The sequence below is a fragment of the Episyrphus balteatus genome, chromosome 2, assembly GCF_945859705.1.
Source record: "Episyrphus balteatus chromosome 2, idEpiBalt1.1, whole genome shotgun sequence".
In the NCBI taxonomy this organism is placed as follows: Eukaryota; Metazoa; Arthropoda; class Insecta; order Diptera; family Syrphidae; genus Episyrphus; species Episyrphus balteatus.
Window position 1 is genome coordinate 54,176,461 of NC_079135.1, and position 12,713 is coordinate 54,189,173.

The following is a 12,713-nucleotide window of genomic DNA, read 5'->3' on the forward strand; positions in this document are numbered from 1 at the left end:
GTAATCCATGTCAATTAAAAATAGGTGTTGCTATTTTCTTAAATTGAGAGTTACGTATATACGTACTTTTTAATTTAAACATGCTTAAAGCCTACAACCAGGATAGTGTAATAATTTGTCTAAATTCAAAAGTCTTAAAATACAAAAAAAGATTTAAACCTCTCAAAAAAAATATAAAAGACATGAGCGCGTGAGAGAAATTGAGTATATAACATACGCTTTTAAAGAAAGGACAAAAAACAACTAATACTTGATAAACCAAGGGCTCTAGTCTGTTCAAATTGTGTTAGTTCAAGAATAATATTCTTTTTCATACGGAGCCAACCCATAGAATGAATACATAATTCACATCGACGGATTCAATAGATTGGAGATTAATAAAGTTACACTTAATGGCATGCAAAAGAAATTCCATCTAAATACTAAACACAACTGTCTTGGGATTCGAACCCTGGACCTCGTTGAACGATTTAACACTCTGAACTGATGACTCAATATTACATACGAATAGTTGCTTTAAGTTTACCTTGGCGTCATATGACTTGGTTTTTGAGATGAATTCACACTGCTAACAGGCTCAGGTAAAACGTCAGCATGAGTTATACTCTTCCGTGCAGGCAGCCGAGGCGTTCATCAAGTTATTAGACGATATCAAAAAATGAAAACCGACCAGTGTTGCCGTTATTTCAGAATGTATTAGCAAGGAATCATATTCAGCAATAAAAACAATTCGTTCTGTTTTTGCTTAGAAGCTCAGGTATTTAAAAGAGTCTATTGAATACTGGGTGAATAATTCTTAAAACTAAGAATATTAGAAGAAATTAATAATTATGTTTCAAATGCTGTTTAATACTAAATCGACAGATTGGCGATTCCATTGATCAACCACTCTAGACTTTATTATCAACAATTTTAGTAACCAAATACATTCGATGATTTATCAGCTGGAAATATCATTGACTCATAACAATAAAATAATGTGAATCTACATAAATATTAAGGCCAATGGGCACGTTCAGGAAATATTAGGGACTAGATATTTAGGCAACGTCATGTTCTGAACGGAAATTTGAGGAAATTGACTAAATTAGTTTGGATATGATGCTATTGTCAAATTTCAAAATTTACTTAAGTATTTTACCGATCGCATGGGGAAGACACCAAATTTCACTTAACTTTAATGAATAAATAATATTAATTATAATCGATAATGCACTTTTTACTCGTTTTTCACACAAATAAATTTAATTTTGCTAAATTAATTCTTTAATTCAAAACAATCTGCTATCATGTTGACAAAAAAAAACTTTCCCAAAACCTTTTCAAGTCCTTTAACTGAATTCTGGAAATTATTTCTTTTGGCGTCAAAATTATTAGTTATTGCGTCAAACTAATTTGCTATTTAACTTTTCAAGCCATGAAAACATCTTTTAGAATTATTTTTTTCTTCGTTGGAGCATTTTTAGCTCCAAATGAAGCAAACGAGATTGCCTATGCCTATATTTGCCAATTCACTACAATAATTGTAGTAGAATTCTCTCTCAAGTGGAATCTACGTCTTTGTGATAACGCAAGACATTCACAGAGACAGAGCCGTGCTGCGAAGCTTTTCGACTCGTGTGAACGTAAGTCGTGCTGCGAACACGGTTGCCACTCGCATAAAAAATTTCCTACCAAAGTTTCCAAAAAAACCTACCAATTCAAAGAAAAACCTACCCATCGAAAATTTTCGATTTTAAGATAATAAATTCTTGTTAAAAAAAACAACAGCAATTTCCTACTGATATTTTATTTAAAAAAATAAAAACATACATTTTATTGATTAATATTAATACTAATTCACAGTTCGTTTTTTGACGTGATAACGTCTTATAAATCGATGAACCATGGTAGCCACCACAAAACGTGACGCCATTTTCTAACATTGCACTCTCGCACTTTCGCCAGTGCGGCAAAAATTTCAATTCAAAATTAAAAATAAACTATTTTAGATACAAAAATCTTCTATAGCTTATTTGAAAGATAATAACCTAAAGCTCAATCCAAATGAAGGATTTTTAAAAATTCCGTCATTTAATAGGGTAAACAGGGGTGATTGGAACAGACATTTTAAAATAAAGTAGATTTCGATATTTTTGTGATGGTGCGAAGCAGGAAGTAGATTTTAATTTTTTTTTGAAAAAAAAAGAAGTAGATCTACTTCAATTGAAGTAAAGTGGTACCACTGATGAGGATACTGCGTTTACATACATTAGTTAATATTATTACTCTCGGTTTAGATGGGCACATTTGTTTGGCACAAATATTTTGGGTAGATTTGACATAATTACAATTTTTGTTTGTCAATTATTAAAAATAAAATTATTTTAGAGAAAGAACTTGGAAAAACCTACCAAATTGACTTTAAACCTACCAACCTACCCAAGGTGAAAAAACCTACCCAGTTTGGTAGGATCCTACCCACTCCGGCAACCGTGGCTGCGAAGCTTTTCGACTCGTGTGAACGTAAGTCGCAGGTGACTAAAGTGACAATCCCCATAGAAAAATCCTAGTAGACTTAAGCCGTGCGACATATCGTGCGGCAAAACTCGACTCGTGAAAATTCGGCACTAGACGTAAATTCTGTTTTTTGCCTTTTGCTTTTCTGTGTGTGTTCCAAAAAGTACATATTTGAACAAAATATTATTCTAATCTGTTTTTTTTTTTTTCAAAGCATATGGGCTTATTTACAAAGAATATACCATAGTAATGTAATTAAACTGTTGTTTGTTTCCAGAATTTTGTTTGCATAATTTGTAAAACAGAATTATAAAGAGAAAAATTTTGAAAGAAAAAAATTTTAAAGCAGAATTTTGTTTAACAGAGTTTTGTAAACAGAATTTTGAAAAAAGAATTTTAATCCTAACCTCTATTATAAAATTTATGAAATAAAAAAAAAACATTATATATTTCGGGGGACTGTTGCACAGATCACACTTTACATACATCACACATATCAACTTTTTAAAAAAGTGAAACACAATTCTTAGGAAAAAGAAATGTTGCTTTTTACTGACACACCTAAAAAAATGAATTTCAAAAATGTTGACCGACGCCGTACAAGATAGGAATGCTGATCTGTTGAACCGTAAAATGCAACAAATTTATCAAAGATATTCGTAAATATTGGCTTGTGGAAAACTTAGCCCACAAAAAAAAGGACTAGTTTTTTTTTTAATTTGTTATATTAAAACTTTCATTCGAAACAAAATAGAAATCGATGAAAACTCAACATCTATGAATATGTCGTTAGTTTTTTTTTTTTTTTTTTTGTAATGAAAATAGAAAATGTTTAATAGAAATGCCCTTGAGTTAAAATATCTTATGAGCTAAAGTTAGTATTTAGCAAAGCAATGAAATTATTTCGAGATTAAAATAAAAGTTAATAATATTTTTAATGGAAAGTAGAAAAGACAAGCAAGCACAATCCCAAAACCAGTATACAAGAGCGCATTGCAGTTATGTCTTTTGAAACAAAAAAAAAAATACCTTGATCTGGACAATCAAGTTCATCTGCTGAATCCTCACAATCAACAGTACGATCGCACACCTGTTCACAGTTAATTACTACACCATCGTTGCACCTATATTCGCCATTGGGATTTGATTTGCAATCGTTATCAGACGCATTCGCCTCACTCGAAGGCGTTATTGGTGCGGGATAAGAATAAACAGGATATTCTGGAGAAGTATCTGGTCCAGAATATTCAGGTTGGTTTTCATTGTTTTCCTCTGGGTCAACTGTTTCATTGACTGAGTTATCGTCATCTGAACCCGGAGTAGTTTCAGACACCTTAACTGTGTATACATGATCATTCAATGTTGGAGGATTTTCAATATCTGTTAAGTATTATCATTACCACGGTATGGGTTTTAACAAAAACAAATTACCAAAATTTAGTTTAAAATAAAACTTACCATTGATGTGACGGTATACGTAATTGTCATCGAATTCAGCGCCAATGTCACCGATCTTCGAGTAGTGTTGGATTTGATTTTGGATGATGTTGTTGAAATCTTCACCTTTGTTGCCGGTGATTTCAAACTGCATTGTCACATGAACTTTGAAGGGATCATTTGTACGCCTAAAGAATAAGAAGTGTTGCTTTAGAATGGCTTGATATAATTTTACTTCTATTTTGATTGACAATGGATTCAATCAAATGATACAACTTACGCAACGTAAACTAGACTTGATTTAATTTCACTCTCCTCGTCACTGGCCATAGAATTAAACAAATCCCTAAAGCCAACTTCTAGATTTCTATGAAGTTCCATGAATTCGGCGCTGTCCTTTTTGCGCAAATTGTCTGACCACATTTCATTTGCGATGAACAATACTTGATCTAAACGAACAAAATTAAATAAAAAATAATTTTAAAAACTGCATTTTATATAAAATTAATATACTTACAATATGAAATATCATTGGCTGAGTCAGTATCTGTATCATAGTTATTGTCTCCAGAGAAGTCGCCCTCATTTTCGTCGTAGTCCTCTTGACGTTTTGAGCGTGATGTAAGTAAGGCTCGGTCTTGTTTTTTGTTATCTCTTTTTTGGTGGGCATGTTTTTTTATGGAGCGTTTTGACCTAGTGATTAGGTCCCTATCTTCAGCATCATCAATTACAAGTAATTGATCTTCCAGTAAATTTGTTCGATCCAAGAGATCACCGTTGTTGACATTTTCTTCTTGCCGGCTGTTACTTCGTGTTAGTCGTTGTTCTAACAATTCTGCATCTTCATTGATTTCATCGAAAATTATATCCGCATTCGAATTCAGTTGCTAAAATAACAAAATAAATATAAAAAAATATAATTATTTTTTTCATATAAAAAATATTTAAAGAAATTAAAGTTTTGATATGTACGGTTCAAATTGACGAAAATGATCTTAAACATAAGGTCTGTTTGGGTACTGCCTAAAACAGAAATATTTCAACTTTTTTCAACTTTTTTAACCCAATTCCTGTTTGGGTACTCTGAAATTGTACATTTTTTCACAAAAAAAATGGCCGCGAGAGAGAAAAAAATTTCCCCTTCTTGCGAATTTCTGCCCAAAAAATTTCATCGAACAAAAATCTGAAATCTGTCAAAAGGTAGTGCTTTCTCTGTTTTTCTTTATTTGTTCTTGTCGCACAACATAAAGAAAACAAACTACAAACATGGTGGCGTGGATTTTTTTCTTGTTTTTTTTTTTTATTTATTTCGTTTTAGTGATCAAAACAAATTAATATTTTATGAACAAAATAATAAAAAAAAGTGTTTCAAAAATAAAACAAAGTGTTTTTGTTTTTAATATTATTCATTTCTTTTTTTTTTAATTTGTGTTTACATTATTTTTTAATGAACAAAACAAGGTGCAAACATGGCGATGTGGCTATGTTTTGTGTTTTTATTTTTATTTTTTGTGTTTTAATGGTTAAGAAGTGCTTTATTTTATAAATGATTTATGAAAAAATGAATAAAAAAAAGTGTTTGTAAAACAAAACAAAATATTTTGATATTTTTCCTTTCTTTATTTTTTTTTCAATTGGTGTTGTTGTTTACATTTTTGTTGTTGTAGAAAAAGTAGCAGAAAATTTTGTGCCAAAAGCGTTTGGGTACTTTTACACAATTTTTCTTTCTCTGAGAGAATTTCATCCCCACTCCTTAAAATTTGACAGGTTTCATATTTTTGTGCAAAAAGAACCCAAACAGACCTATAATGTGCTCGAGGTTTTTAAGGGGTAATAACACTTTGTTAGCACGAAATCGAGTGTCATTTTCATCAGCGTATAAAACAAAGGAGAAAACTTAATATATCGATAGGTAACAGAATAGGCTAATGTGAAATTTTTTTAATGATAAAATGTCGGCGTATTTCAGGCAACTGATCGGGCTGAAATTTTTTTGAAGACTAACAACACTATTCACGAGTAATTTTTTTGAAATATAAATGTCTTACGATTTCATGGCCCTTTTTTCACCGAATTCTAACTAATGCAATTTCTTTAAAAATTAATAAATCAAAAAAATCCTATGTACTTCGCTGGGGAATAATATAATATACATAAAAGATATAATATACATACTATGTACATAAAAAATGTACAAGTAACTTTTTAAATATTTTTTAAATCGGAGCTAAATTTACTTTTGAAAAAAAAAATTCCATCATATTTGTATAACATTTACGGTTAATTGCGGTACTAAATTACAAAAGAGTGTATTCTTAAATATAATCCAGTAAGAATAGCCACAACAAAGCCAAAGGGATAAACAAATTTAAATGCTGAATTTTGGGATACAAGTTGGTATTGAGGTGGTTTACAATCTGTGAAAAGTCCTGAAAGTTCCTTCATCCCCTAGACCCGTTATAGTAGGTCAGAGGTCACAAAAATGGCTTCTTGGTTTCTATTTTAAAAACAATATGATTTTACATACTTTAAATGTTCGTATCTACCGCAAAAATATATTGGTTTTTAAAATAACTACTTTCATTCACACGACCACGACCTCGGAAGTTAAGTACCTACCAGAGATTCAAATGAGTATGTTCAAACCTGTTCGAACAATTTCAATTTTTTAAAATGATCGTTAGTGCTCGATCGTTTTCTCTCTATACTCGTAAATCATCTTACTCATCAACAAAAATAATCACAAACAAAACCATACAAATTGTTTGAACTCATGAGTATACTCGATCCTCGTAAACAGATCGGCTGTTCATAAACATTAGGTTTTACTCGAAATGATCGAAAGTGGTCGAAGTGATCGAACGTGATCGAAAAATCATGAACAGTTTGATCAATGAAAACAACCACTTCCAATGTCTACGCCCTTTGATGGTTGGTTGTTTGCGGTACAACTGAAATTAAAGCAGGTTATTTTCATTTTACAATTGTGGTTTCAGAAAGGGTTTATCATTGACTGAGTAAATAAAAAATTAATTAGTCGTTAGGGAACAATACAAATGTGGTAGTGGGGAATTCCCAGTTAATTTGTGCAGGTAGGTGCGTAATAGAATCATATCCTTAAAAAATAAGCAATAATGCGATTTGGGATGATTGTTTTTAAAACAAATTACTATTTTTTCGGGTAGGTATATTAGGGAAATTACAAATCTGCATGAAAGGGTTACTGTAGAAGGCTCTGGAATGCAGGCATTTGTTTAAGAGTGTATAAAAATCGGTGGTAAATACGGAGAACATGTTAACGTGAAAGACATGCTTCCCACTGGAACAACCATAGGCAACAATATAAAAAGTATTAAAGACTAATTAGTGAAATAGTTACAACAGAATGATATGAATGAAAAGTGTCATAATTTTTAACTTAATTTAATTTATTAAATTTTTTGTGTCTAACATTAAGTTTTATTAAATTTTTCTTTTTTTTTCTGTATTTTATTTATTTTTATTCTAATATGTTTTTCTTCATTTCATTATCTTTTCAAATTAATTAATTTTAATAAAACAAATGTGACTTGCTTTTGTGTACCAAACTGATTCTCTTTTTATTTATGCTACAAGAAAAACCACCCTCGAACACTTTGAACATTTCCTTTCCAGTTCGAGTAAATTCGATCACATTGATCATGAACATTTTGTTCACGATCATTTTACTCGATTTTACTCGAACAGAAAAATGATCGTTTGAACTCGTTTGAAATGTAGGATTACTTACGAGTCATCATACTCCTAAACAGGAAAGCTCGAACATATTTGAGTTGTGTTGATTCTGTTTGTTCGAGATCGTTTTTTTCGAGTAAGTACTCGATGTTTGTAAACAATACTCGACTCGTTTGGTTCTCTGGTACCTACCTACTACTTAGATGCGTTTTTTATGGTATTCTCAGGAGGCCTGATCCACATTGTTTGATATATCAAATGATCGTATAAATTTATAGGTATATTCATTAGGCCGGTCATTATTTGCTTTTTTTCGAAATTAACGAGGACATAAATAAAAAAAAATTTCTAATTTTTTTACTCGCCCTGTATCAAAGTAAAATTCTTTAACTTGTAATTTGCGTCTGATTTTTGGATTATTCACAAATATCTCCTTAACGGCTTGATAGATTTTGTTCTAATTTTGCACAATTGTACTAATAGTAATATTGCATTCCAAGATATTATTTAAAATATATTCTTGAATCAAAAAAAAATCGAAAAGGAAATTTATTTTATCCATTCCGTTAACTACACTTTATTCTAGATTTCTAAAAAATGGGTCAACCAATTGTTTGCAAATTTCGTGAACACGTTTTTATGCAATGTTGCATACTAAAAATTTTTATAAGAGTTTTAATTTCCTTGTTGAAAAAAATCAAAAAAAAAAATCTGGAGTTAAGAGAATTGAAAATGAGTTTTGTCCTTTTTTCAAAATTACTACGGGCCTAATGAATGTCATATATCATATAAGCTCTTTATTCAACTACAACTTGTGACTTAAGACCTTTTTTCCAAACGCCAAAGAATAAATGTTTTTTTTTTTTTTTTTTTTTTTTTCTTTAAATACTTTAGAACTTATTATTTATTATGTGGATTCAATTTTGTTAAGCTTACACTAAATTGAGAAAACTTTATTCCATAATTTACTATGGCAAAATAATAAGACAAACATTATGAAATAGCTTTTTTCAAAAGTTCTTGCATTTATAAAGATGCGTGTCGCTATAATAATAGTGGTTTGTGTCTAGGAAAAGTTAGTTTTATTTCTATGAGCTTCTATTAGAGCTTATTTCTATAGAATACATATTATCTTATATGTTCTGTTCATATTTTGACTTGAAATATTCAAATAAATATAATAAAATTAATTTATTTAATTAAAACTTTTTGAAGATAAACAAAAAATAAATTGAGCTTCAAAACTTTTTGAAAAGTTTTCTAAAAACATTTGTTTGAAGAAAAATCATACAATCGCTAGCTTGAAGATATACCATGTTTAGGACGTATAATTTAATGTCCATCCATTGTTCTTTGAAGTGACATTGTTCTAAAGTTAACAAGGTTACCTAAAAACGCAAGGATAACTGTATAGCTTCCACATTCAAGAGCAACAGGGTTAACTCAAATATATCGTCGCCGGCTGAGAATAATAGGGATGTTTGTTTAATGGGAAAGCCTGGCAGACATACAGTCCTATAATTTTCAGCCAGCGATATGTCAGTCAACGTATTATACCTACCTATAAAAGTTAATACGTTATTTTGATGAGGAAATTGAAAAGTATGACCTTTTGACAACTAGATCTCTGTTCTTATGATTGCTTTTAGTAGGTAGAGATTAGTGTAAAATAATTTTTATTTTATTTTAAATCTATAAAACCAATAATTTTCTTTTGCTTCTTTTTAAAGGAGAGCTTTTCATATATTTTGGATATTGTTACATAAAAACGAAAATGTTTTTATCTAGTATAAAGGATGAAGAAAATTTACCTTAATATCGAAGGAAATAACAATGAATTCAAGGCGAAACCTATAAGGACTTCAAAATCAATTAAATGCACTTCCACATGAGCGAAGATAATTCATAGAGCTTCACAGAAAAAAAAAATAGCAAAAAACATCTTTAATCGGTTAGCATCCTTGAAAAAAACTGTGATGTTTATTGTAAGTTTAAAGGACTATTATAGGTAGACATAACTTTATTTTTACTTTAGTCTTGATTAAAGAGATTATGTTAAGAGTTAGGTATGTACCTTACTTTAATGGTCGAGCTGCTTACTTTGGTAACCTTGATTTCGAAATGAATATTGTTGGGATGGGGTAAGATTTGCGTATAGTGTGAGTATGAAATAACGCACATAGTAAGTAGTTAAAGCGAATATTGCAGGGTGGATTGAAGGTAAACAAGGGAGGTGAGAGGTGTAGTCCTAAAAATTACTGAAAGAGACAATAGAAGTAGTTAACCTAAAAAGTACTGTGAAAGTACTCAAATACTCTTCGAAACTTAAAGCAGTGAGTCTGTGAACGTTTTGTCGAGAAATTTTTGGAGTCTGCAATGGCGAGAGCTCATCATATGCCTCTCAGAATATGAAATTTGTAAAATTTCTAATTATAACGTTACTCGATGAAATGCTGTTCTTGGGCATTTTAAAAAAAATTTTAATTGTTTTTTGGATTTAACAACTCATTTAATAGGTATCATCCTTTCTAAAAAAAACTGTAAATGCACTTTATTTAAGAATCCCTCCACTAGGGTCTGCAAGAATTTCATATCTTATCAAAGATTTTAAGTTATCACCCACATGGCCACATCCACATTATTCCAGTGGGTGCTTTGTCTAAAATGTGCACTTTGAGCAAAAACATTCTAACATTGTCATTTAAAAAAACAATCAATGCTAAATGCTGCATGCCATGGAACTTAAACTAATATAATCTGACTTCCCTGAAAAAAAATTTTCATAGTAAGTTCCAGGGATGGTTTTTTGCAAAAAAATCATATTTGTTACCTACGATGAATGGGTTCAATTTTTATAGGTGCTGGGTTTTTTTTCTGGGCCTTCACCTTTAAAGTGAACTTCTATCATTTTAATAAGTATTTTCTTTTTAAAAATATTCGACTAAAAATGAAAAAAAAAATTCTTATCAATTCTATGTGCAAGCAAATACATATCTAATTGATATCAAAAGATATTCTTAAAGAAAAAGAATCATGCTAAATTAATTTGAACATCGACTTAAAACATAAATGTTTGCTTGTTATTTTTTTTTTGTCTGATGGGTTGTTGAATTGAAAAATCGTTGTATTTGAGTGCATTACACATTATCTTAAATGGAAATCTACCCTAAATTAAAATGTCTTCACATAATAAGATTTTCTTATAAAATAAATAAAGCATATTCATATAAATTTAAATTGAAGCATTCGAGTAAACAAGAAGTTTTGTCCGCCTTCACATGCAGAAATCTTCTAAAATTAATATTGATACTATTTGTTTTTATTAGGTATGTCTTTTTTCTCCATGTACGAGCGGATCTTCAATCCTCAAATTATTTTTTAAATTTTTATATCCTCTGTCCACGTTTTTGTTAAAAATATCCAGAAAGATATTACATAATTCTTCAATAAAACTAATAATCAATGAGTCTATCGTGGTGTAGTAATTTTGTCATCCAATTAGGCTTCCCTCAATTTGAAATTGGTAACCATTTTTTTTTTTTTTTTTTTTCATTTTCAGCGACACAAACTTAAGCCTAATTCTATTATTTTCAATATTTTCAAAAACGGGTGGAGTTCATAAGATCGAGAATCTTTAATAAACAATATTTCTTTAAAAAAATCAATTCAACTCAGTTCAGTTAATCAATTGCAATTTTTTCAATAATTTTTTTTTTTTATTTAGTGTTATTTTTTTTATTATTATTAAATTGGAACTTTTTCGCATGGCGATATTTCACATTGTCCACATTTTCTATAAATTTTCTTATTATTATTTACTTAATCCTCTCAGTAATTAACATAAAATAAAAGTTTTTGGCTAGACTTGTTCGTTTATTGTGAATATGATGTTTCTTTGCCGATTAACTTTTAAGAAGCTTAATTGTGATTTTCCTTTAATTTTGCATTAAAATCTTTTAATATTAAGTAGATTAATCTTAGCTTGAACTTTTCCTGGTTTTAATTGAATTTAATGACATGAGTTTTCACTTACAACGAACAAATAAAGAGTTGAATATTAAAAATATCATATTTACTTCCACAGACCATTGAACTTAAGCATGAATTTTGTTCGTCAACGAAATAAAATAATCCATTTGCATGCATAAAATCATACATTAAAAAATATAAACACAGAAATACTATACCTAATATTGTTTTCTTGTAATGTAAGTACAAAAGCTACATCTCTGCAAATTGTTTGAGGTTAATATTATGCATCTGTTTATTAACAGGAACAGGTACCTACTTCTTACATAGATACACACATTGAGTGGTATTAAGAATATGTCATTGTCCTGACTTTTTTGTTCTATTTTAAGAAAAAGCGCTTATGAACAATAACCTCAAAGCCGTTAGTTGAACCTTATTGCTATACATATCATATACTCGTATGTATTTGTTTTTGGTATTATTTTTGTAAAATCCTTATGGCATTTAGTTAAATATTTAAAACCTTTTAAACAAATCAGCCGTTTTCTGCTTTACGTATGGATTGAATAATTCAAATCAATCTGCATGCCTTTTAAATTTCTTTTATCATCGATTCTCCCGCTTAAGAGTGTATAAAATATTTCAGAACAAAGAACACATCTTTCTTCAGTTTGTCTTTACGCCTACTATGTGTTTTACCTGGCTGGTTTTTATGCAACAAAGACATTATTTGTATTTAAACTTCGCAATGGAATTGTGAAGATATGTATATAACCTTCCATTAAATAGGATGCTATGTGCACGATGTTTATACTTGCAGTTGAGTAAATTTAAAAGAAGAGATTAAAAGCAAACACACATTTCAGGAGATATCATGACGTTTTAAGAAAATCGGCATAACTTCAAAAATGTATTCTTTGAAAAATCAGTTTAAATATAAGAGTTTGGAAATTTTAAATTAATTATATGAATACGGGGAAAATGGATTGGTTGGTGGTGGTGCAGGGGGTAATTATTACGAATTTTTGAAAACTAAAAAAAAAAACACATCTATTGTCAAAAACGAAAAAACGGTGTATAGGTAAGTTTAT

General features: G+C 29.8%; 1 protein-coding gene across 28 annotated transcripts in view; it reads right to left on the bottom strand.

Annotated features, from left to right (window-relative positions):
- LOC129910762 (basement membrane-specific heparan sulfate proteoglycan core protein) overlaps nt 1-12,713 on the bottom strand; it is a 180,583-nt gene that overhangs the window by 133,506 nt on the left and 34,364 nt on the right. For all 28 annotated transcript variants that reach the window (XM_055988292.1, XM_055988298.1, XM_055988295.1 and 25 more), the window contains exons 3-6: nt 4,454-4,823; nt 4,217-4,385; nt 3,958-4,124; nt 3,529-3,879 (exon numbers count right to left, since the gene is read on the bottom strand). In XM_055988292.1, the coding sequence (XP_055844267.1) occupies nt 3,529-3,879; nt 3,958-4,124; nt 4,217-4,385; nt 4,454-4,823 (1,057 nt within the window). The remainder of the gene's footprint in view (nt 1-3,528; nt 3,880-3,957; nt 4,125-4,216; nt 4,386-4,453; nt 4,824-12,713) is intronic.